This window comes from Ambystoma mexicanum, chromosome 11 (assembly GCF_040938575.1).
Source record: "Ambystoma mexicanum isolate Mex_15411 chromosome 11, UKY_AmexF1_1, whole genome shotgun sequence".
In the NCBI taxonomy this organism is placed as follows: domain Eukaryota; kingdom Metazoa; phylum Chordata; class Amphibia; order Caudata; family Ambystomatidae; genus Ambystoma; species Ambystoma mexicanum.
The window spans coordinates 820,315,904-820,338,142 of record NC_090934.1 but is presented as its reverse complement, the minus strand read 5'-3'; the positions used below and the strand labels follow the sequence as shown (position 1 = coordinate 820,338,142).

The 22,239-nt window shown below is 46.4% G+C and overlaps 1 protein-coding gene across 3 annotated transcripts in view; it reads right to left on the bottom strand.

Moving 5' to 3' along the window:
• NUCB2 (nucleobindin 2) overlaps positions 1-22,239 on the bottom strand; it is a 680,179-nt gene that overhangs the window by 371,222 nt on the left and 286,718 nt on the right. For all 3 annotated transcript variants that reach the window (XM_069623774.1, XM_069623775.1, XM_069623773.1), the window contains exon 7: positions 11,710-11,800. In XM_069623774.1, the coding sequence (XP_069479875.1) occupies positions 11,710-11,800 (91 nt within the window). The remainder of the gene's footprint in view (positions 1-11,709; positions 11,801-22,239) is intronic.

Here is a 22,239-nt window from a genome sequence, read left to right as displayed (position 1 = left end):
CTTTCAAACCATTTGGCCTTCAGGAAAGCTGTTAAAACCTTTTTCTATCAAGGCTTGCGCTCTCTCTTTCTAGCAGCTTCTGCTCTGGATGTTGCCCGCCTCTCCAGCGCCAAAATACCTATGGTTGCCGTGCGCTTAAGAATTAACAGTAACATAACTAGAAGTATTCATAATGTTACACTTACAGTCCCATGGAATAAATGCATATGAGGACTTCAAGAAAAAACAAGTCACAGGTAAGTACCAAAATTCCCAACTTGGCCCAGAACTCACTGAACCATTAGGGATTCCAGGGAAAATTTCCATGGGCAGTTAAATATCCCCAGAGTCATTTTAATGAGAGCTGCTGGTAGGTTTACAGTTCCATTGAAATAAATGGTAGGACGTTAAAGGGGCATGGACTTGAGTGAAGTTAAGTCCGTTCCACCCCACAGGTGCAGATGGCACAACAGGCAACCCCAAGGAAAGTCACAGTCGACACCCCCAAGAAATGCTCCAGAGGTTTGAAGATCTACCCAGGCCTCAGAGAAAGAAGCAGCAGAACAGAAAGTCCCCCAATAGACATCAATGGGGACTGCAGTAAATCGTCAACTCCCAGGAACCTCTACCACGGACCGGGTTAACACCTAGGGTGAGAATTGTGAAAAAACACCATCCCCAGGACCCACAGATGGGTACTCACGTAGGCTGGTTCAGCAAAAGCGTCTCCAACAGAGTGAAACAACCTGGTGAGTAGATGGCTCTTTCCCAAAAGTGCAGTTTGCAAGATTCAGTTCTCTAGAACTTGAACCCTAGGCCAACGAAGGGCCCAGTAACCAAGGAAATTAACAAAGTCGCTTTCCATGATCTCTACCTTAAAGCCAGGATTGGCTTTCTGGCAAGGGAGACTTCAGGAGGACAAAGAACCCAGCAGCTGGGCGAACAACAGAAGGCAGCAGTGTGGCTGCAAACGGTCCCAGTAAGGAGACAATGGCTGGTGACCCCATTGGACATCCGAAACTGAAGCGCTGCTTGCTAGTTTAGACTTCAACCACCTTTTGGACTCTGTAAAACAGCTCAGAAATGGGACTGGCCTGGAAGGCTGGACCTAGCAGATGTGCAGAGACTACAGGGCACTTCAGGGGACATAGATTTTACCTCTAGAGGCTAAAAAATAGAACCGGAATATGCCCAAACCTACCCAAGTCAGTATAGCAAGATCATGGTTAAAGACTGCAGAAACAGTGGGAATCACAGCATAAATCTCTTTCAGCAGGTCAGTATACCTGCTCTCTCCGTGTTGCAGGACAGAAACCAAGAGAGGCATAACAGAACAAATATTGCTGCAGAAGGGGGCAGGCGCCAGGTCGTGCAACCCATCACTAAAAGGGGCTGGGTGACGAGGGTCAGATTACTGCCACTCAGCCTTTTGCTCATTGGTACCCCACTGGCTTGCAAAGAGTTACACTTGCAAAACAGACAAACAGACAAACAGACAAACAGACAAAACAGCTTGCAACCATTTTGAAACCAAAATTAAAGTATAGCTGCCACCAACCTATTCCATAAAACCTGTCTATGGTGGTAAAAAAAAAACCCTTGAGCAAAATGAAAAGCCTAGGAGGCATCCGTGGGACTGGGCACCTTAGTGGTGATAGACCAGCACACACCTTATATAAGGTAAAAAGGGATGTAATGGCAAGGGGGACGTTAGATGTCCTTCTGGCCACACCCAAAAGAGATTAAGGAATCAGAAAATAACGGAGCGGGGGAGCAAAAAGTTGAGGCCTAAAAAAGTAGCCCTAGAATCCACACAATGTGATTTTATAATACTGTGTGAATTGTTTTTCGTGGTGCCAATATGCAGAACAAAACCTTTGAATATGAACAAATTTGAGGGACCTAATGAACCCCCACAAGCCTCTCACCTGTCTGGCTCAGGGTCAAGGTGTTCCCAAGTGGGATACTATATACATTTTTTGTAAACATTTTTTTAAAAAAGGTCAGCACGGCTCTTTAGACACTGCTAAATTTGTACGGGCCTCAAAGAGGCCACCCTTCAAATAAAGGTTTGACCCCCTCCAACCCAACCAAATTGTATTGCCAACCTGGATGCCTTCAACTAAGTCTGCAACTTTTTGCACACACATCTACACCAATCAATACTTGGAAAATCGGAGGGTGGATTTGCTACTAATAACTCAGAATGAGAGCTCACAAATAGGATTTGGGCCACTTTGACCAGCATCATGAGACTCAGGGATGGCTTTGAAGCAAAAATGCACAAGCACTCTTTCAGGGCCAGATAGTCACTTCATGCAAATGTTTGATGCAAATGCATCCAGTGATTCAAGTTGTAGGAGAGAGCAAACCTTTGCCTATGTGACAGGGTCCGTCACAGATAACCACAATGATGCCACCCATCAGTCCAAGGGTCTTTATTTTCTTAATAAAAACGGACAGACCAGTGTATGTACTATCTAGTTTTCCAAACCAACCGATGGCTTGGGAAATTTGAGCTCCCTTGACTTATCCGAACTTTACCTCCTCCCTAGCCGGGTCGATAAAAATCAGCAACACCTAGTTGTCTTTCCCCGACTTAGGCTATAGGTGCTTTCCCTAAATCGATGGCTGGCTAAATGTCTAGGGGCCTTCAAACTATTCCTCTCCTAGCCCCCCCCCCTTAGTATTCGGATATTACTTATCTGCTAAATTCCTTCTCTCACTACCTCCTATTACCACTCTGTTACTCTTGCTGCTGTTATTTCCTACTCCACCACTGCTTCTCCCTATAACCACTCCTCCTCACTACCTATACTCAGCCTCTAGTTCTACTTCCACCATGCTTTATTATTACTACTTCTCCCTCTGCACCTTACGGCTGCTACTCGCGCTACTTCTTACTAGTGATACTACCCCCATCTATTGCCACTACCACTTCTCTATACTACTGCTTCCTTTCTCTCTTTAGTCACAATATCACTCGCTACTACTACCACCACCACCACCACCACCACCACCTACTACTACCTCCTCTTACTCCTACTCCACTCACTCACTACTCTCACGGACACACAATCCAAAGACCCCACTCTCCAGTAACCTCCACCTCCACACTCCTTCGACGCTCTCCTCCTCTAGACTCAGGAAAATCCTCCTCCTCTCCTCACCCAACTAACCCACACCTAACAACTCCCAACTTAATTCATAAATGGCCTAGACCACGCACTCCCAAGATTGGCCCCTGTCCTAACCAACCACTTACCTGGCTGAAGGGATATGTCAGTGGAGGGACAAATGGAGGGCTCATAAGCCCACCCCCTTCCCACACTCTGTGGCCACGTACCTTAGTATGGCTGATATGGAGGCTCAATGGAAACTGCTGCTCAATTCCTTTAAGGCCTTTCACTGGTAAACCCCCTGGTAGCCTAGTGGATATCCCTGTGGTCTGGCCTTCCTGGCGCCGGGATCGCACCAAAATACCAAAAACAAATAACGAATTTACGTTTACGATACTTTCGCAAGTAAACGTAAAGACTGAATCCCCGTTATACCGCACAAGGAGATTAGAAGTTGCAGGGCGTCTCCCGCAGTCGCAAGTCCAGGATTGTGCCATGGCACAATGGATGTGATGAACAAGTTACTCTCTTACCTGCTAACGTTCTTTCGATGGGATGGTCCGACGACGTATTCCATATCTATGACAGTAATCACCACAGCTGTGCTGCTTCGGAAAATCTTTCTGCGTCCTGCGTCGATGACGTCGATAAGCCGTCCTCGAGGACCTCCTCCGACGGCACCGGATGTTATAAGTAAGACGCACAACGCCCTCAGCCTCAGTTGTAGTTTTTTCCCCCCAGAACGTGTGGCACCAATCTTCCGCCAGTATGACCACAGAAAGCTTTGCGGAAACGTAAGCTGCAATCGCATAAGAAATTCTGTAGCGGGGTAGGCAGGGAGGGAGCGATATGGAATACGTCGTCGGAGCATCCCATCGAAAGAACGTTACCAGGTAAGAGAGTAACTTGTTCTTCGAGGGGATTGGGTCCTCCGACGTATTCCATATCTATGACAGACTCCCAAAGCAGTACCAATGTAAGGAGGTGGGAAAAGATTTTAGAATATACAAATTTAGAATGCCCAATCAAATTGCAGAGTAAAGGACCGCCTTGCCAAAGGCCAGATCCTGCCCCCGGATAGAATCGAGGGAGTAGTGACGTACAAAAGTATGGACCGAAGCCCAGGTGGCTGCATCGCAGATGTTACGAATAGGCACACCCCTCTGCAGGGCAGTAGAGGCAGCCATACCCCTGCTAGAATGGGCCCGTAAGTCTACCGGCGGGTCCTTACCCGCCAAGCGGTAACATCCGGCAATTGCCAAGATGATCCATCGAGACAATGTCTGCTTAGTAACAGCTTGTCCCAAACGCCTTCCAGCGTAACCAATAAAGATTTGATCGTCCACTCTGACCCGGGACATGTCTGAAATGTAGAAGCTTAAAGATCTCCTAGGATCCAACCTATGGAGCCTCTCCTCTTTCTTACCAGGATGTGGAGGAGGAAAAAATGCCAGAAGAATAACCTTCTGGCTTAAATGGAATACTGACACCACCTTCGGAAGAAAGGAAGGACGAACTCTAAGGACAACCCTGTCCTTATGAAACACAGTGAAGGGTGGCTTAACTGAAAGTGCCTGTAACTCACTCACTCTGTGAGCGTAAGTGACCGCAACTAAAAACACAGTTTTAAGGGTTAAAAGTCTCAAAAGACAAGAATGCAAAGGCTCAAAGGGAGCACCCATTAGAAACTTGAGAACAAGGTTCAGATCCCAACCGGGCACCTGGAAAGGTGACGGAGGGAACACATTAGTGAGCCCTTTCAGAAACTGAGAAATTAAAGGGATTTTAAAATAAGAACACTCAGACGAGCGCTTAAATACAGACAGCGCCGCCAGGTAACCTTTAAAGGTACCCACTTGCAGGCCCTTGTGGGCCAAAGAAAGCACAAAAGACAGAATGACAGGAATGTCACATGAAAAAGGAACCACATTCTGAACCCTGCACCAGTCGCAGAACTTTCTCCAACGGCAACGGTACAGGGACTTTGTTGCCGGCCATCTGGCCGAAAGCAACACCTCCATCACGTCTTCAGGGAGGTCCCAATCCTTATACCTCAACCTTTCAGAAGCCAAGCGTGAAGGTTGAGGGATCTGTCCTCTGGATGGAGAACCTGACCCCCCCCCCCCCCCCGTGAGAGCAGATCGCCTCAGTAGGGAAGGTGACGTGGAGGGCAGATGGACAAGTCGAGAAGGTCCGGGTACCACGTCCTCCTGGCCCATGCCGGAGCAATGAGGATCCTCCAGGAACGGAACCTCCGTAACCTCCGCAGCACTTGCGGGATGACAGGGACTGAAGGAAACACGTACAGCAGTGGGAATGACCACTCCACCACAAACGCGTCTCCTAAGGCTCCTCTTGGAGGAAATTCCCGCGAGCAGAACCTTTCGCACTTGCGGTTGACACTGGAGGCGAAGAGATCCAATTGAGGGGTCCCCCAAAGGGCGAAGATCTCCAGGAGAATATCCTGAGCCAGCTCCCACTCGTGAGAGATTGTGCTCTGCCTGCTCAGAGCGTCCGCCGTCTTATTCGTCTCCAGTAAGATGAACTGCCGAGATTGACATTTCCTGCTGGATGGCCCAGAACCAGAGCTGCATCGCCTCCCTGCACAGAGGAGTGACCCTGTTCCCCCCCCCCCCCTTTTTGTTGAGGTAGTGCATGGCCACCGTGTTGTCCATCAGAATCAGGACATTCTTTCCTCGCACAGTCGGCAGAAAAGCCTTCAGGGCAAGCCTGACGGCCCTCAGCTCCAAAAGATTGATATGGAGTCTGGACTCCGACGGAGACCGACGACTGCCAACTGTCAACTCGCTGGCATGCGCTCCCCATCCCGTGAGGGATGCGTCCGTCACAATCGTCACCTCCGGCCAGGGTACCCCAGGCCCCAGAAGGCTTTGTGGACAATGCAGAGGGTTTTGAACTTAATCCTCACAGCCACAGGGAGCCAGTGTAGAGATTTCAGTCCTGGAGAGATACGGTCCCTGGGCTTGAGGCCAAGGACAAGTCTCGCAGTCCTGTTCTGGATGAGTTGCAGAGGGCGGAGAGTGGAGGCAGGCAGATTAAGATAGAGGCTGTTACAGTAGTCCAGCTTCGAGAGAACCAGGGCTCAGGAGACAGTGAGCTTCTGGGGCAAGGAGAGGAAGGGAAGAATACCTCTGAGGAGGTGCAGCTGGTAGTGCGACTTCTTAGTGACGTCAGATGAGTAATAACGAAAGGAACCTCCCCTCCATTGCTGTCCCCTAGGGCAAAAAGGCGGAGGTTGGTGGACTGCAGCGCCCAACGAGTTCGCTGCAGCTTTGGAGGTCTGCAACCTCTCAAGGCTCTCGTCAGCTTTGCTGCCAAAAATATGTTCACCATCAAAGGGCATGTTGAGGAGCCTGGCTCGCACATCAGGAGCAAACCCCGACTTCCGCAACCACGCAAACCTGCGTATTACGGTGCTTGCTGCCATGGACCGGCTGACACAGTCTGTCACGTCCAAACCAGACTGAACGGACTCACATGGCACATGGCATCCTTGCCATCCTGAATAATAGCAAGAAAACCATCCTGTTTGTCCCCTTCGGGAACATGTTCAGCCGCTAAGGAAACATTTCCACAGAGTGTGCGTGAAACGTGACAAGGCACATACGGAGTTGGCTGCCTGAAGCGCCATACCCCCTTAAGAAAACACTTTCTTCGCCCAGCCGTCAAAACACTTGTCATCCCTATCAGGAGGGATGGCAGGATACGACGCCTGCTTTGCTGGGACCGTAGCCGCCTGCACCACCAAACTCTCCAGAGTGGGGAGCGTGGTCAAGTAGCAGGGGTCGCTACTGGCTGGGCGGTATTTTCGCGGCAACGACTTGACCACTGCCGGGAGACTCTCCGGAGCAGTCCAAGCCGCTGCCACCCTTCTTTGCAGAGCCATATGGAATGGCAGTATCGGGTCAGTGAGTGGACCTTGGTCGAGGATATCCGTCAGGTCATCCTGCACAAAATCAACTGGGGGCGCCAACCACCCCAAGGAGTCCGTGACCCTCGACATAATGCGCCGGTACGATGACTCAGCATGGGTGCCAGGCTCAGGCATACAGAACTCCACCTCCGGAGAGGTGTCCAGACCACTGGCGTCATGCAGTGACTGACGCAAGTCCTCAATCTGGCTATGACCAGAAAGAATCTCATCTGGTACCGTGTCAGGAACTAACCCATCTTCAGAACCCTCTTCCACCTCGGAAATATACTCCATAGGCTGGAAAGTGGGCATTGAATAAGGGAGAAAGACATGGTTTGCCTTGGCCAGAGCCTTTCTAGGGGGTTCCCCCGTGCGACGGGTTACCTCCGACACCATAGCCTCGAAAGGCGTCGACGTCGAGCGTGGCACAGACAGCATCGACGGTGTCGACACAGGCCTCGAGGGCAGAGCCACGAGCGTGTCCTCCGACAGCCTGGGCGCCGATCGCGTTGATGACTTCCTCGGAGGTGGAACCTCGAGAGAGTCCGTCGACTACCTTGGCGCCACCGGCGTCGACGTCTTCTTCGAAGACTTCACAGGTGCACACGGTCTCCAGGGCGTCGAGGACCGGAACCTGGAACGGGCATGACTAGAACGATTCCCCTTGTCCGAGCGGGACCTCTCCCGCGAATCGTGCCGACCACCCGAGCCCAAAGGGGCACTAGCGGTGTCTCTAGTATGGTCGGACCGGAGCCCTGCGATTCAAGAATCGCCAACATTTTCTTCCCGAAGGAAGCCCATTCCTCCGGAGAGGAACGCTTGGTGGGATAAGAAACCCGCCGACGGGTGGAGTCCTCGGATGAGGACAGGGAAGGCGACCGATGACGGCGCTTCCGGGAGTGCCTCGAAGAGGCAGAGGAGTGACGGGACCCACTCCGGGACCGAGACCCCCTAGACTTACGACTACGATGCGGAGAGTCACCCCTCGAATCGTCCGTCGAAAGCCCAGTGGACCTCGCCTTTCGGGGCTTGGACACCTTACCGACCAACAGCTTTTTCTTACGATCCCGAAAGGCCTTGGACCTAAGCGACTGGCAGTCGACACAATCATCCGTGTCGTGGGCCTCCCCGAAGCACCAGAGGCAGGCGTTGTGCAAGTCCGTCACCGACATCTTGGACCTGTAGTCCCCACACTTCTTGAAGCCCGGACGCAGGATGGAAGAAGAGGAAGACATCCCGACTTAGTATACTTCACAAAGCTAACAGGTTCGAAGAACCGAAACAGAAACTCCAAAGAGTCTAGGCCGCCGAGATCTCCAAAGCGAACACGTTCGCGGAAAAAACAGAACTGAGGCTAGGGGCGTCGTACGTCCTACTTATAACATCCGGTGACGTTGGCCGTCTGAGGTCTTCGTGGATGGCATATTGACATCATCGACGCAGGACGCAGAAAGATTTTCCGAAGCAGCACAGCTGTGGTGATTACTGTCATAGATATGGAATACGTCGGAGGACCCAATCCCCTCGAAATCTAGGTCATTACGGTGCACCTGCATTTTTGCATTCTGAATTTCCATTAGCATCATTTTCAGTCGTGTAGTGATCACATAGATCCCTGTCAGCTACTGATTACGAGTAGATATCCCTAGTGGTATAATGGTGGTTCTCCTTAAGCGCCGGCTCCAGCAGACAATATCTGCTGGCGCTCTGCTCCAAGTTGCTGCATTCACTTCACTGCCACACCCTGGCAGTCGCTTTGCTGACTCCGCCCCTCCACCTCCTCCAGGTGAGGAGCTGCATCCGCTGCCTTCAGGCGCAGACTTTTCGGGGGGGGGGGTATACATGTTGCTTACCCACCCAGTGTCTTGTGGGCTGTTGCTGCCACAGTGGGCCAGCACACCCGGCCCGGCTACCTGGCAGTCTGCTTGCAGTGCTCCGGCGTCTGGTCTCCCTGCTCTCAGCTGCAGGCCCTGCGCCACCATCCAAGCAGGTGAGTGGCTGGGTGGGGCACACTCTCCAGCACGTTGGTGGGTGGAGTTCAAGGGAGCAGGAGACTAACCAAGAGAAGTCAGGTTCTATAATACTGTATTGTTACAAACAAGAAAACGTCTATCTATCCCTATTCTAAGGTGGTTTGCCTACCTAACAAAAAGAAACTGGGGCAGTCGGTCAGTTGAGGCTTTAAAATAGACTGTCCTTGTCAAAATCCTGTTATCCCCAACGGTTCAGCAAAAAACAACATAAATGTAACCCTGTGCTCCAAGGGGGATGACTCCCTCCACCTAGCAAAATGGACAGTTTATCGGGATAAAGGAAAAGTCTCAAAACAAAGTTCAGATAAACCTGGAAGGACTCCCGCCCCCCCCCCCTTCCTTGCACACTCCTCGCAGAGACAGATGGTGCTCCTTGTGACGAAACCAAAAGGCTTGACACAAAGTGAGATTCAAAATGTTCTTGTTTAGAAAACAATTGTTCAATGGAAATGGTTCCAAGGCAAACCAACTGAAAACTATATGTGGTTTTGATCTCTGAATTATACATTTTTCAGTATATCTGGGACAACAAGGATTTTCATAGTAGTGGATCTTTCACCAGTCCAAGTATTACCTCCTTATGGTATTGGCCAAGCACTCGAGATCAAAAGTGATCTCCACTATGGTGTATTTCTTGGTTAGGTTCCCGCCCGCACCTGGACTTTACATCTCCCCAAATACCTTGGGTTGGAGATTTCTTCACCGTTTCTGCCTCAGCTCTTGGAACCATAAGACTTGCAAATGTTCTTTTCTGCATTCAACTACTCGATTCTCGTATTCTGGAGGCCGAGGTTGTACTGAGACGAAGAAGAGTGTGAGAGTACATTTGAATTGCAGTTTGTCTGATGTGCACTCACTTGGTTTGTTTGTAATCGGGCATGTCTGGGGCACGTGCCTGGTTACGATGTGAATAGGATGATGCTGTTACTGTGCTCCCACCATGTATATCGTTTTGGGAGGGCCTATACTATCTAGGGACGCGGCGATGTTCCAACGCTTAGGGTCACCTTTCTGGTATCAGAGGGGACTCTGGTGGTATTCTGTTAATGATTTTTAAAGACACTAGTCCAGACAGATTATTACTCTTGCGGTACCCTTATTCACTCCAGGCATCTCGGAAGAATTAAGCAAGACGATAACTCCTCTACGGTGTTATGGAGAGGGGTGACCAAACAGCGCTGCGATCACCTTGGATTTCAAGATCAGTACGTGTTTAGTAGCTTGACCAATGATGGTTCTTTTCTTTTGGGTCACCTCTCAATTTAGTTGAGGTAGGCCTCTCTTCCGAGATTCCAGTTTGACCAAAGGGCTCTCTTACTACAACTGTTCACCTGCAGGCTCAGTGGGGTTGGACGCCGGACCTTGACACTCCTGGCTGTGACCTCCTGTGCGTACCTCCTGCCTTGGGTCTGGTAGTATCACGATTCAGTGCGTTAACGGTTGTGGTATCCTGCTGCTTGATCCCCAGGTCCGGTCTGCGGCTTTGGGATAAAGAAGGGAGGGCAGTCTCTCACTCCCTGCACCCAAGGCCTCTCCTCTCCCAACAGTCGGCAGATTGCCTGGACCCACGCATCCTTCTCTGACCCTTTTCACACTTTTACTTGCTTGTATTGGCTTTCTAAGGTCTAGTGGTTGTGTTTTCCCATTGCCGGTCTCGCCGTAGGTGGGTATTGCATTGTCTGCCAGATTACAGTATTGAACCTTGAAATATTCCGTATGTGTATATGCTGCTCCTGCTACCAAGACTTCCACTAGTCTACTCCTTCATCGCAGTCTTCTCTTTCTGTTCAATTTATATAGAAAGCTCAGCCATGGCGTATCATTACGTTCTTGACCACTGGTTTGTAAATGCGGTCTCGCTAATCCTTTGCTTTTCCTCCACGAGTGGCCATTAATATATGAAGGGGAAAGGCATGATCACCCAAAGCATCATTACACGACCGGATCTCGGCTAAGGAATGACACAAAGTTTTTACAACAGGGAACCATCAAGTGACCCGGGTTCTTAAAGGGCCCATAACCTGGTTTAGCATCACTTCTTTTAAGAGGGTTTCTCCCTCCTATGGGATCCTCCTGTGTTGCACTACCCCAGAGGAATTCTTGGTTAGAGGCTGCACCGTGCCTGGCCCCATGGAAAAGTCTACCCATCTCCAAATAAGTGACGCTATCTGTAATACGATAGGGGATTCTAGGGGGTCAGGCTCCCTCAGCCCCTTGACAGGGACGGGAGACAAGCCCCGTCACACCTATGGTACATTTCAAAGGAACACATAAGATTGCCCACAACCCTGAAACGCTTAGGAACAATCCATTAGCCAGTTTGGATTTTGTTGGTAAAGGTTCATGATATTCTTTGAACAGTGCCTAGGTTATAAGCATCCCAAAAAAGTGCCCGTTTTATGGGGAGTCCAGCTTAACCGTAACAAATTCCAAAATCGCTATTGCAATCTTTGCAATATTCATTTATTGGGTTATTCATCTAGTGCAGACCTGGCCCCAAAGAGCACCAAAAAAATATATTTGGTCAGCCACTAACAAACTTCTAAAGAAAGACAGCTTTTTACACACCACACTTACAAATGTTATAAGCTTGATGTAATAAATGAAAATACATATATTCAAAATGCATTAAAGCATCTCTTACCATGTAACTTGAAAAATGTTTTGGGGTCAAAATCATTTGGATCAAGTCCATCCGTTTCCTCCCAAACCTCTTTCAGCTGGTCTTGGCTTCCCTGTAAAAGTAGAAAACCTGAATTGTTTAAAATACCCTTTTTGCAAGACCCATAGCATTTAAAAGTACATGTGAAAAAGAAAGGGGGTTGCAACATTGAATTGAAATATGCATTAAAATATAATAATCAAACTGGCAACATCATAATAAAGTAAACGCAAGTACTAAAAAGTGTTTCTTTCAAGTGGTGAACACATTTACGTAGAAGTGACTAGCAAGTCAAGAACAAGTGCACATTTATAAAAACACACCAGAAGCTGTTTATGATAAGTGAGGGATTTAAGGTGGCTGGTTGATTTCTTTTCAGCCAAGCTTTAAGACACCAGTTTGTACTTCAATATCAAGAGCTGAAATCACATGCAAAATAAGTTTACTATTACAGGGTTCGAAATTGAGGGGAGCTGGGAGCCATTTAACTTCCAAACATGTACATGTGACATTAACGTCGAGTATTTGGGAATGTTAATAAAGATAAATTAGAACACATCTAATACACATTTAAACACAATAGTTCATACAAAATGGACAAAAAGTTGAAGGACCATCTCTAGCAGCTCCAGGTTGCCCTGCGGTAGCTCCTGCCTACAGTGTGATGCCAGACACCCAGGAGCTGTTTTTAGCTCCTCCTTATCGAATCTCAATTTCAAACCCTGAAATTAGGGGAGTATTCTTTAAGACCATCTTACTCTAAAGGTGAATTGTGAGCCAGAGTCTGCTTTTAACCAGAGCCATGAAAGGGGATAGCACATGAATGCAAGTCTGGCGGCACATACTCATCAGTTAGCTAAGTCCCTGCACTGCCCGGTACTTGCAGGCTCAGGTTGTGGCCTGAGGCCATACACATCCTTGCAAGCAATAAAACAAGGGGGAATGGTGAAACCGCCCAATAACAAAGAATGTTTTCTCTTCCTATAGCATGGAATAAATCCAATAAAATGCCCACGTACTCCCGTTATATGCAAGATTTTGTCAGCCAATGTGCCTATTTTTCGCCATTAAATGTCAGTAACATGCTGTGGTATGCCCATAATATGACAAGTATTACCACTATACGCTAGGTGTTTTCGTTATAAGCCAAGTACTCCAATCACAAGCACACATGCAAAAATAGACAGGCAACCTCCTGCCTATTTACACTGACAAACCCAACAATACAAGCAGCAACACAGACACGTAGAGAGACTGGCACACGCTTACACAACTAATGCATATGCAAGAAACCAATCACTGACAGTCACGCAAATTCATGAATGCTCATATGCACGCACACAAACACACACAACATGAGAGTTAACTAACTGGAGTTTGCTCCATGACACCCTCTTACCTGTGGAGCATGGAAGGTACAGCTCCAGGCATACTGTCACAGGGAAGCCAGCAGGTGGACGGGTTTCACCACAGTAGAAGCTGGGTAGGGTGTGATTAAGGGGCAGTAGGAAATAACAGTTCAGGAATATGGTGCAGGAGATAGCAACTCCCCAAAAACAATTAATCTGCCGCCATCTTAAAAAAACACGCACTTGCAATGGACTACTCGAGGAAGGATATGCACCCAACACAATACAGCACTTAGTCCATTCAATCTCTCGCATTAGGTGCTCCGATAAAATTGCCACAAGCAGCTATTGCCAAACATCATCCAAAACTTAAAAATAAACAATCTAATAGTAGAATTCAGTAAGACTGAAATTGCATACCAATACATCACAAGTAAGAGAGGCTTCAAAGAATGAACTATTCTTAACAGTATGCGCAAACAGAAAAGTAATGCTTGCATTTAAGTTAAGGAGAAACGTGAGCTTGTAGAGCGAAATATGATAATGTCTTACTATTATAGTGGCAAACTGTTTGCCATGATTCATTTTGCTTACTTTGTGGATTTACCAGAAAATGTAAGTCGCGATAGTTCTTGACACATAATGCATATCTTAAAAATGAATAAAATGGTGTGTAATTTTACATCAAATACATTTTTCTTTAGGTAACATGTACTAGTCTTACAGAAAGCTGCTAAAATTATTTAATCTTCTGTAACCATTTGCTAATCCGTTAATTATTGTGAATAACCAACAGCAGCTTTGCATTTCTGATGCCCACAGGACCGGTTTCCAGTCAGCACACTAGTGATTCAATACAACATGTGCTTAACCAAAAGAACATGAGAAAACCACAATTAACTGTTTATGCAAAAAAGAACCCACTGCAGTACGGACGGAAGACCGTGTTGTGTCAACTAATAGCTTGATTTGAATCCATTTTTTACGTCATATTTTTGTTACATTTAGGATTAGGTGTACAGAACTGTTCGGAATACACACTTATTTATTTTATGTATTTTATTTATTTATTGAATTTATAGAGCGCTTTACTCCAAAGCGCTTTACATTACAACAACTAAGTACATTGAATAAATGGAAGCATAATGCAAAACATGACAAACCATCAAAACAATATAAGGAACAATTTCCCTAGGACAGTGAATGAAAGAAGGGAGCAGGGAGAATGAGAGAAAAGTGAGGACGTTAATGGGACGGTGAATGAAGGAAATAGGATTTCAAGGAGGAACTTTCACCGTTTCTTGTTCATGAGCACCGTGGGTGGAAGAAGGACCTTTCCCCCTCGACAAATGTGTTAAACGTTTGCAAAAAGAATTGTCATCAAATTTTATTTAACACAATTGGATAAACAAATATAGAAATATGGTTTTGCGGTCTGCCATTTTGTATAGGATTTCTTAGAATGCACTGATGTGGCATTAAAATTACATGAGCAAGTTGTCTTTCTTTCAGAGGCAGGATATTGCCATGGTCACGGGGTGTCCCCGCGCTGTGAAAAACAGAAAAAATAAAAGGCTTGATGGCAGTATGGTCATCTCCTATGACATACATTTAGAATATAGCTCTTTGTGAATTTCCCTTTTGACTAGAAAGTATTTCTTCTTACATATGGTTATAAACGTGATCAGATATGAGCTGGAGAAATCAGGAGTAGTGCATTAGTTAAGGCAGCCATGTTGCAATGATGGCTTGTGTGAAAATCAATGACCAATACATATTAGTTTGGCACATGTGTCACTGCCAATTTTTAAACTGTATTTGGTAAACTTGTCAAAACGCTGATATAGGGCTTTGTTTCCTATGGGCACGATACATATTTTCGGTATTAGGCACATTATTTCCTTAGCAAATAAATCATGAATATAGCAGTGTAAGAGGATATCAATATAAGAGTCTGAACAGCACAAGAGACCAGGATGTCTCGCTAGGAAATTAGGAATTGTGAGACATATTGAACGTGCACCACACAACTCAGAAAATCACTTCTGGGATCTTATCTTTTTTAGTTCATAATTTGCCTTAATCACCGCCTTAATCACCAAATGCGGTAAATACAACTTAAAAGCAATCCGTTTTACAGTAAATATTTTCCCCGTGTGGAAGCGTTCTTTTCCCCTGACCATGTACAATTCGTAGTGTGTTAGCCTATTTAATTGAAGCATAAGTGCTGAAAAATGTATAATTATGAGATCAAAACCATAATTTCTGGGGATCCAGGGATCTTGCAAAGCTTTCATCTATTTAGAAAGGCAGGAATAGAAAGTGTACCCTTTATACAGTGGCATTACAGGCCAGACGTTGGTCCTAGATCCATTGATGGGGTTACACTAAGGAGGATCCCAGGTGTACTAGGAAACTGGCCGGTCTACTACTCATACTAGCTAAAAGACGGGTGGCAATGATGTGGGGGATGGGGGAAACAGAGCCCCAAAAATCTCACAATGGAGGGCTGACATAATGTATTGTATCGATATGGAAAAAGGGTGGAGGTCACCCAACTCGAGGTCGGTGCAATGACAAAAGTATGTGGGATGCGTACACACAATTCTTGATCCAACAACCTAATAGCGGCAGGGCAACCCCAGCCACTTCTGAAACCGATCCATGATCGTCAAGAATGATGCAAGCTGCGGTATGAGTATATATTAGTTAAGATGAAGGGTATGATTAACATTCGCTATTCAAGAATGTAAGCTTGCTTGCTGTACTGTATAGCGCATGGGCAATCCAGAGCATTAGGAACATAATGCACTTTATGAAATGGTGGGGTGCATCAGGGGTAAGGGGGTGAACAGGGGGCTGCTAATAAAAAATAAGTTTAAAAAAAAAGTGTACCCTTTATATTCCTAGGATGACAATTCTATGCAATCCAGGCAATGGGGCTTCTGCTCTTTGCGAGTCGTTCTGCTGTGACATTTGGATTCAAGGCAAGGAAGATCAAATATGTGGGGAAACCAAAGGGCAAATCTTCCTCAATAGGGTCTTTGATGAATCTGGACAATTCGTCCCTTCTCCTCAGCGGGGAGCCAACCCCTTTGAAGCTAGGACGGTAAGTCCACTAAGCAAGACCATCCCTAGTGGTCTGGGCAAGTGGGACCTTACTGGGAGTGACTCCCCTCTTGGGGACAAGGACTCCCATTCTGATAATAAACTCCCAGTGCAGAGTACATAATCTGCCTACACGGGAAACAGAAATACTGTTAACCCCGATTTAGATTTACCGAATATCTTTGGCTTCAGGTAATGCTGGACTCGCCTGAATGTCAGTCTAAGAAGAACGGCACACCCCTTTTCAGGGTTCGAAATTGAGATTCGATGAGCAGGAGCTACTGGAAATGCTCCTTTAACGTTTTATCCATTTTGTTTGAACCATTGTGTTTAAATGCATCTTCAATGTGTTCTCCTTCTTTATTAAAAATCTCAAATACTCAAAGTTAATGTCACATTTACATGTTTGGAAAGCACAAGTTGGCCCTAGGAGCCAAAAGTTGCTCCGATCTTGGTAGCTGTTGGTTACAAGCTAACCAGACTTTACCGTGCTATAAGCAGCTACTAAATAGCTCCCAGCTTCCCCCAATTTCGAACCCTGCCTTTTGTTTGTCATGAAGTACATAACACCACAAGGAACTTTGAATGGAGAGGAGAGAAACTTCTATTCGGAGGAGAGAATCCTACACAAAGAGGAGCCTCTGACGAGAAGACATCGTGGAGGGGTGGAGCCACACTAGACCACAGAGGCACAGTGGCATGGAGAGCGAGCAAAAAGCCGAGCGCTGGAAGGCTGGCGTCCTGACCAGCAAAGAGGCCAGGGTTAAAGAAGGAGATTAAGACGGAAGAGCAACCATTTTACCTGGTGGCACAGCCACACAGAAGCCGTGGTGGGCCTGGGGCCCGGTAACAGACAGAGCCGAGCGTGCAGTGCAGCGATCTAATCCCTGAGCTCCATTTGAGTGGTGCATTAGCTACCGAGCTGAACAGTGGACGGTAAGTGAACACTTCCGAAAAAAGAAAACGCTGTGGAGAGGAGCGAACCGTGTGGTTGTAGGCTGGGAAGGCCACAAAGAACCAGATAAACCCAAATGGAGACAAAGGAAGCCTATCCGAGGACGAGAGGGCTTTGGGAAGCCCTGGGAACCTGAAAGACATTGACACTCAAGGCTGGAGAAGCCACAAGCATTACAAGAGCCCGGAAAACCCAAAATGGGCAGACCACATAACTAGGTCCTGCTAAAACAAGCCTGATGGAGGGCCTGAGGACTTTGGGGAGTGCTGGAAACAAGAAACCTTGAAAACAGAACTGGGGACAGAGAGAACCTGGAGGATTACATTGTTTGTTAAGACAAGGACACGTTCAAGCCCCAAGTGAGAAGTGATGTAGTTGTATAAGGAAAACCTTGCCTTTCCTGAGGAAAAGGAAACCATATGAAATAGTTCTTAAGAATGAGAACCATGGTATACAGAACCTGCAGAGAGGCTGAGGACTGTACTGCAAAGCACTGATGAACTTTGACAAACTTTTAAAACCTGCTTCTTGGAGAAGAGATCCAAGTGTTGGTTCAGGCAGAAGTCAAACAGAGGTTATTGCTCCAGCCTCCTCCTTTTTGTTAAGTTTTCTTAAGTGGAACTTCCCTCATAGCGGTAGGGCTAGATCAGAGTTTTTCTTTTAATAAAAAAATAGCAGCAATTGGTCGGCTCCTTCTGGTTTGCCACATGTCCGAGATTAGAAATATCCACTTTTAGAGGAAAGGGGACACTAGTCTGCTGCCAAGAGTGTGAGGTAAAGAGAATGTTTTTTAAGACTACATCTCTCTGAACAAGTCAAGAAAACATGCTGGAGGAGTACTGGAACTTGAGAGGGAACGGTTTCCAAAACAAAATCTGTGCTCTTGAAATTGAGGCCATTTTCAATTTAGTGGTTTGCCTTGATTTGTAAGCTTTTTCAGCTTACTAGGTAAAGTGGTCTTGTATAGCTCCCTTCTTCAATGTGGGCCTTACTGCGCAAGGCTCAGTAAAGAAAGGCAGTGTTGGGAGGATAGGTTGTGTGAGGAAAGATTTCTCTTTTCGTAACTTTCCCTCCATAGTTTCTATGGATGCCCTCTTTTGCTCGATTTTTTAACCCAATCTGACATTTTGAAGGAAAACAAAGTCTTCAGCTTCACTTCCTTTTGCTCGTTATTCTGGGGAAACCGATTAGTCCATCAGATTATCAGTACTGAGAAACTGCGTTTCACTTTTGAATTCTTGTACTTTTTAACATTGCACACAGCACCTTTCAGTGCAGTGCAATTGGGATACTTTTTTCACCCTAGCTTTTTACAATTGGGATTTTTGGTTACTTTTATATGTGCCTGGAGAAGAGTTAGTTGTAGAAGATACATTTTTACCATTTTTGCATTATTTTTTATTGTCGATATTCCCGTTCACCGCATATGGTTATTAAACATGGGTATGGCCCTAAAATGGATGTGCCACACGATTTGCGCTTGCTTCTTTGGACATATTGTGGTTTGGCCTTCTCTCCTGCCTTGCCAGGCCAGGAACTTGCCCAAGAAAGATGCTGCTTTTGTGGGCTAGTGATGCCTTTGTGTGTGGGCAAGGAAGGGGGTGGGACTGTCTGTAGTGCCAGAACGTCCAGGTGTGGAGAAGGCCACTACTGGCCGTTTGAATGGTGCAGATCCTCACCATTGGTGGGCTTGGACTTGGACCTCTGCAGCCATTTCTTTAGATCATTGTTGGAGCCAAGAGGCAAAGTGGCCCAGCATCCCTTCCTGTGTCCGGACTGGTGAAGCCCTTTGCAACTACCTGATCTCTGAAGTCCCTGACCAGTGCCCTAGCCCTTGGACTAGTGGGACCAACTAGTCTTGACGCCTTCTTGAGGATTCTGCCCTTCCGAGCCTTCGCAAGTGTCCTTTAACTGTACGGTGGACTGACCAGCTCTCTCAGTGGCCTACCTCGCTAGAAGTGTCACCGTTCAAGCATGGAATGTCGGTGGTCGCCAGCTCATACCACAAGCAGCCTTTTCCCTGAGCTTCAGCATCCCAGCATCAAGGCATCCTGATATGGAGCAGCTTCTGGGGCTCCGACTGGAAGGATGCCCGTCGTCACCTTTGTGCTGAGGCCGTCATTGGAACTTGCCTTTCTCCAACCTGCAAAGCGTCATGCGGCAGCCTGCATTGGCTTTTCTTGAATTTTTTCTTCATCACTAGAGGTTGCATTGTGCAGTTGCACCGGACTCAAAGAATCCTCAAACACGCAACCCCTGGCAACACTCACCAGAAACCGATGGCGGAAGATGGAGCCTGCAGCGACCCCCAGACGATCCACAATGACCTCTGGAAAAAGAGTCAGGGGGGTAAGTAAACGCAGTGCATCTGTCCCCCCTTTCTTCTATAGGATAACATTGGGAACAAAACCCTTTGTCTCCAGCATTCCAATCCACTTCCCTTTTTGGTAGTCAAAGGTGGGTACAGTAACCTCAAATATAAGAACACATTCACTTAACTTACTTAAATTGTTGAATAACTTCTTTGAGCCGTAACCAGCACAAGTGAATTGCAATTTATCTGCAGAGACTCCTTTCAGGGGAGAAACATTATGGCTCTTGACGTTTGGGAACAAGGCCCCATTCTTTTTAGTGTTCGGACTGCTTAAGTTAGGGCATTAACTTGTGGCCTGGTTCCACCATTTATTGCATTTGATGTACTTACCTGCTTGATGTATAAGTGATTTATGAACCTATGGTGAATGTATATATTTGTGTCAGATTCAAGTGTGATATAGTACCCATTAGATTAATTTTTCAGAATGTCCAAAGGCATATAATAACTGTTGTATACTTGGTATCTAAATTGAATTATTGTGTGCTATACCCTGTGTGCTCATTGTGGGCCCCTGACCCCACTCTCACTCTCCTGAGACTAAGCCTCGACTGCTTCGACTGCCATCTTGATTGGGTTTTGACTAACCTCTCAGAGTTCCCTGTTCACTATAGCTAGGATGGCCTCCTAAAATCTATCCATCATTGGTTGAGGCAAAGGAGGGAAATGACTGATGCTGGTGAGTGCAGGTCTGGGGCCTGCTGGGTTACGTCCACTGGGGTGTTTAGATCATAAGGGCGGTCCCAGGATTAGCCATGGATTTAATTGGGATAGAAGTAGATTGAGGTGAAGTCAAAAGTTGAAAGATTTAGAAAGGCGTTATGAACAAGGGAGGCGTAGGTGTGAATGACGAGAAGGGTCAATGTTAAGGGATTTCTTCAGGTGTTTTTGTGGCATGTTTGCTTTGTTTTTATCAGACTGGTCTCTTGTTGAAGAGATCGGTTGAAATTGGCTATTTAACTTACTATAAGCTTTATAGATTGAGATGTATGGAAGCCGACAATTCCAGTTGGGTTAATTGAAATGTAGTTCCATTTTAAATCTGCTGTTATTTGAATGCAAGTGTATGCGTGATTTGTATTTTTTTAAATAATCATTCTATTTTATTGATAGTAGTAAAACTGCTGATAGTGTGCTCAGGACTTCGTTTTAAAAAGGACAGTTTTTAAAACTCGAGCTTTTACCATTTGTATTTCGTTGTTTAGCCATTCTATCTTCGGTAGTTATTCATTCCTCATTTCTACCGTGCTGCAAGGTGGGCTATGCTTTTACGTTGCTTGCAAACACAGCATATGAGCAAACTACAAATCCCTTTAGTATTGTAGTTTGCTGGGGGACATCAGGTGCGAGAGCGCCAGCAAGAGGGACTAGCCGTCTGTGGCAGTCCGTGGTGCTCTGCACTGTTGTGGTTATAACACAAAGGGTAAGTCTTCCGTTTAGTGCCCCTAGATGGTCTTCCAGTGGGGAGGCTTGTACTGAAGATATAATGAAGCACTATTATTCCAAGGCTTCAAGTATCGATCTGCTACCTATTGAAAGTTATTGCACGCAGACCCTACAGCATCTAAACAGGGTCGATGCACCATCAGCAGGATTTGGTGTGGCACAGTCACCCTCCATGGATAGGGGGGGGGCTGGTTATTGCGAAAGGAGAGCAAGCTCAGAACTAACACTTACTGCATGATACTAATATCATGCAGGCAAAAGCCGGGGTTGTGATTGATGAATTGGTGGAGTTTCAGCAAGTCAAAGGGAATACCACAAATGTCAGATTACAAGGGGATCGTATTAGATTATTAATTAATACCAGATCCTTATTGAAGCATGGCCCCAAAGTTGGCTCCTATATTTGTATTGACGATGTGGACATTTGTGCCATAACAGAGACATGGAGTTATGATTCAGCAGGTCCCACTTTGGCCCTTCCTATTCCTAAAGGATACAGTATGATACACCAGGATATTGCCCCGGGGGGGGGGGGGGGGGGGGAGTGGCATTTATGTACAAGTCAAACCTTGATGTTTGGGCGGTTGAGATACCAAGCATTGAGGGGAATGAAATGAAACATCAAGATTCGTAGTAATGCTGAGCCCACTATGATTCTGGTGTATAGACCCCCTTACCCCATGCCCGAATGCCACATGCAAAATCGCATACCTCTCACAAAACTGATGGTAACCTATGTTTATTTGGTTTCCACTCAACCTGTTCCTGAAAGCCTGGAAATTGGCAAATTCAGCACAGCACACGATTTGTTCCTAGCTCTTGCAAGGAAGAGAACACGGGCTTCTTTGTAGATCATTTTATTGATATTTTCAGAAAAAACACAAAATGTGCTTCCTTTTTGGTTATTTTCTCTCACCCACATACAGCAAACTAGGTTCCCTTGGTGGTGTTATGACCGCCTACATGTGGGAAGAAAAGGGACCAAATGTGGCAGTGATATCACATGTAACAAAAAGGTTACAAGGGATTGAATGGAGACATAGCAAAATCACCCAAAAAGGGCTTGGCACTAGGGGGGGAAATCCCTTGGCAGTTAAGGGTTTTAAAGAATGTACTCATGTAAACAAAACATATTCTAGTGTTGTTAATAGAGGAACCGAATCATACATTACATAGAGGCAATGGTTGCAGCATGCACAATAGAAGTACAACATTTTTAATCTGGTAATTGCCGATAGTACAATAATAAATGCTACCTTATGAGAGTTTTGAGTAATGTT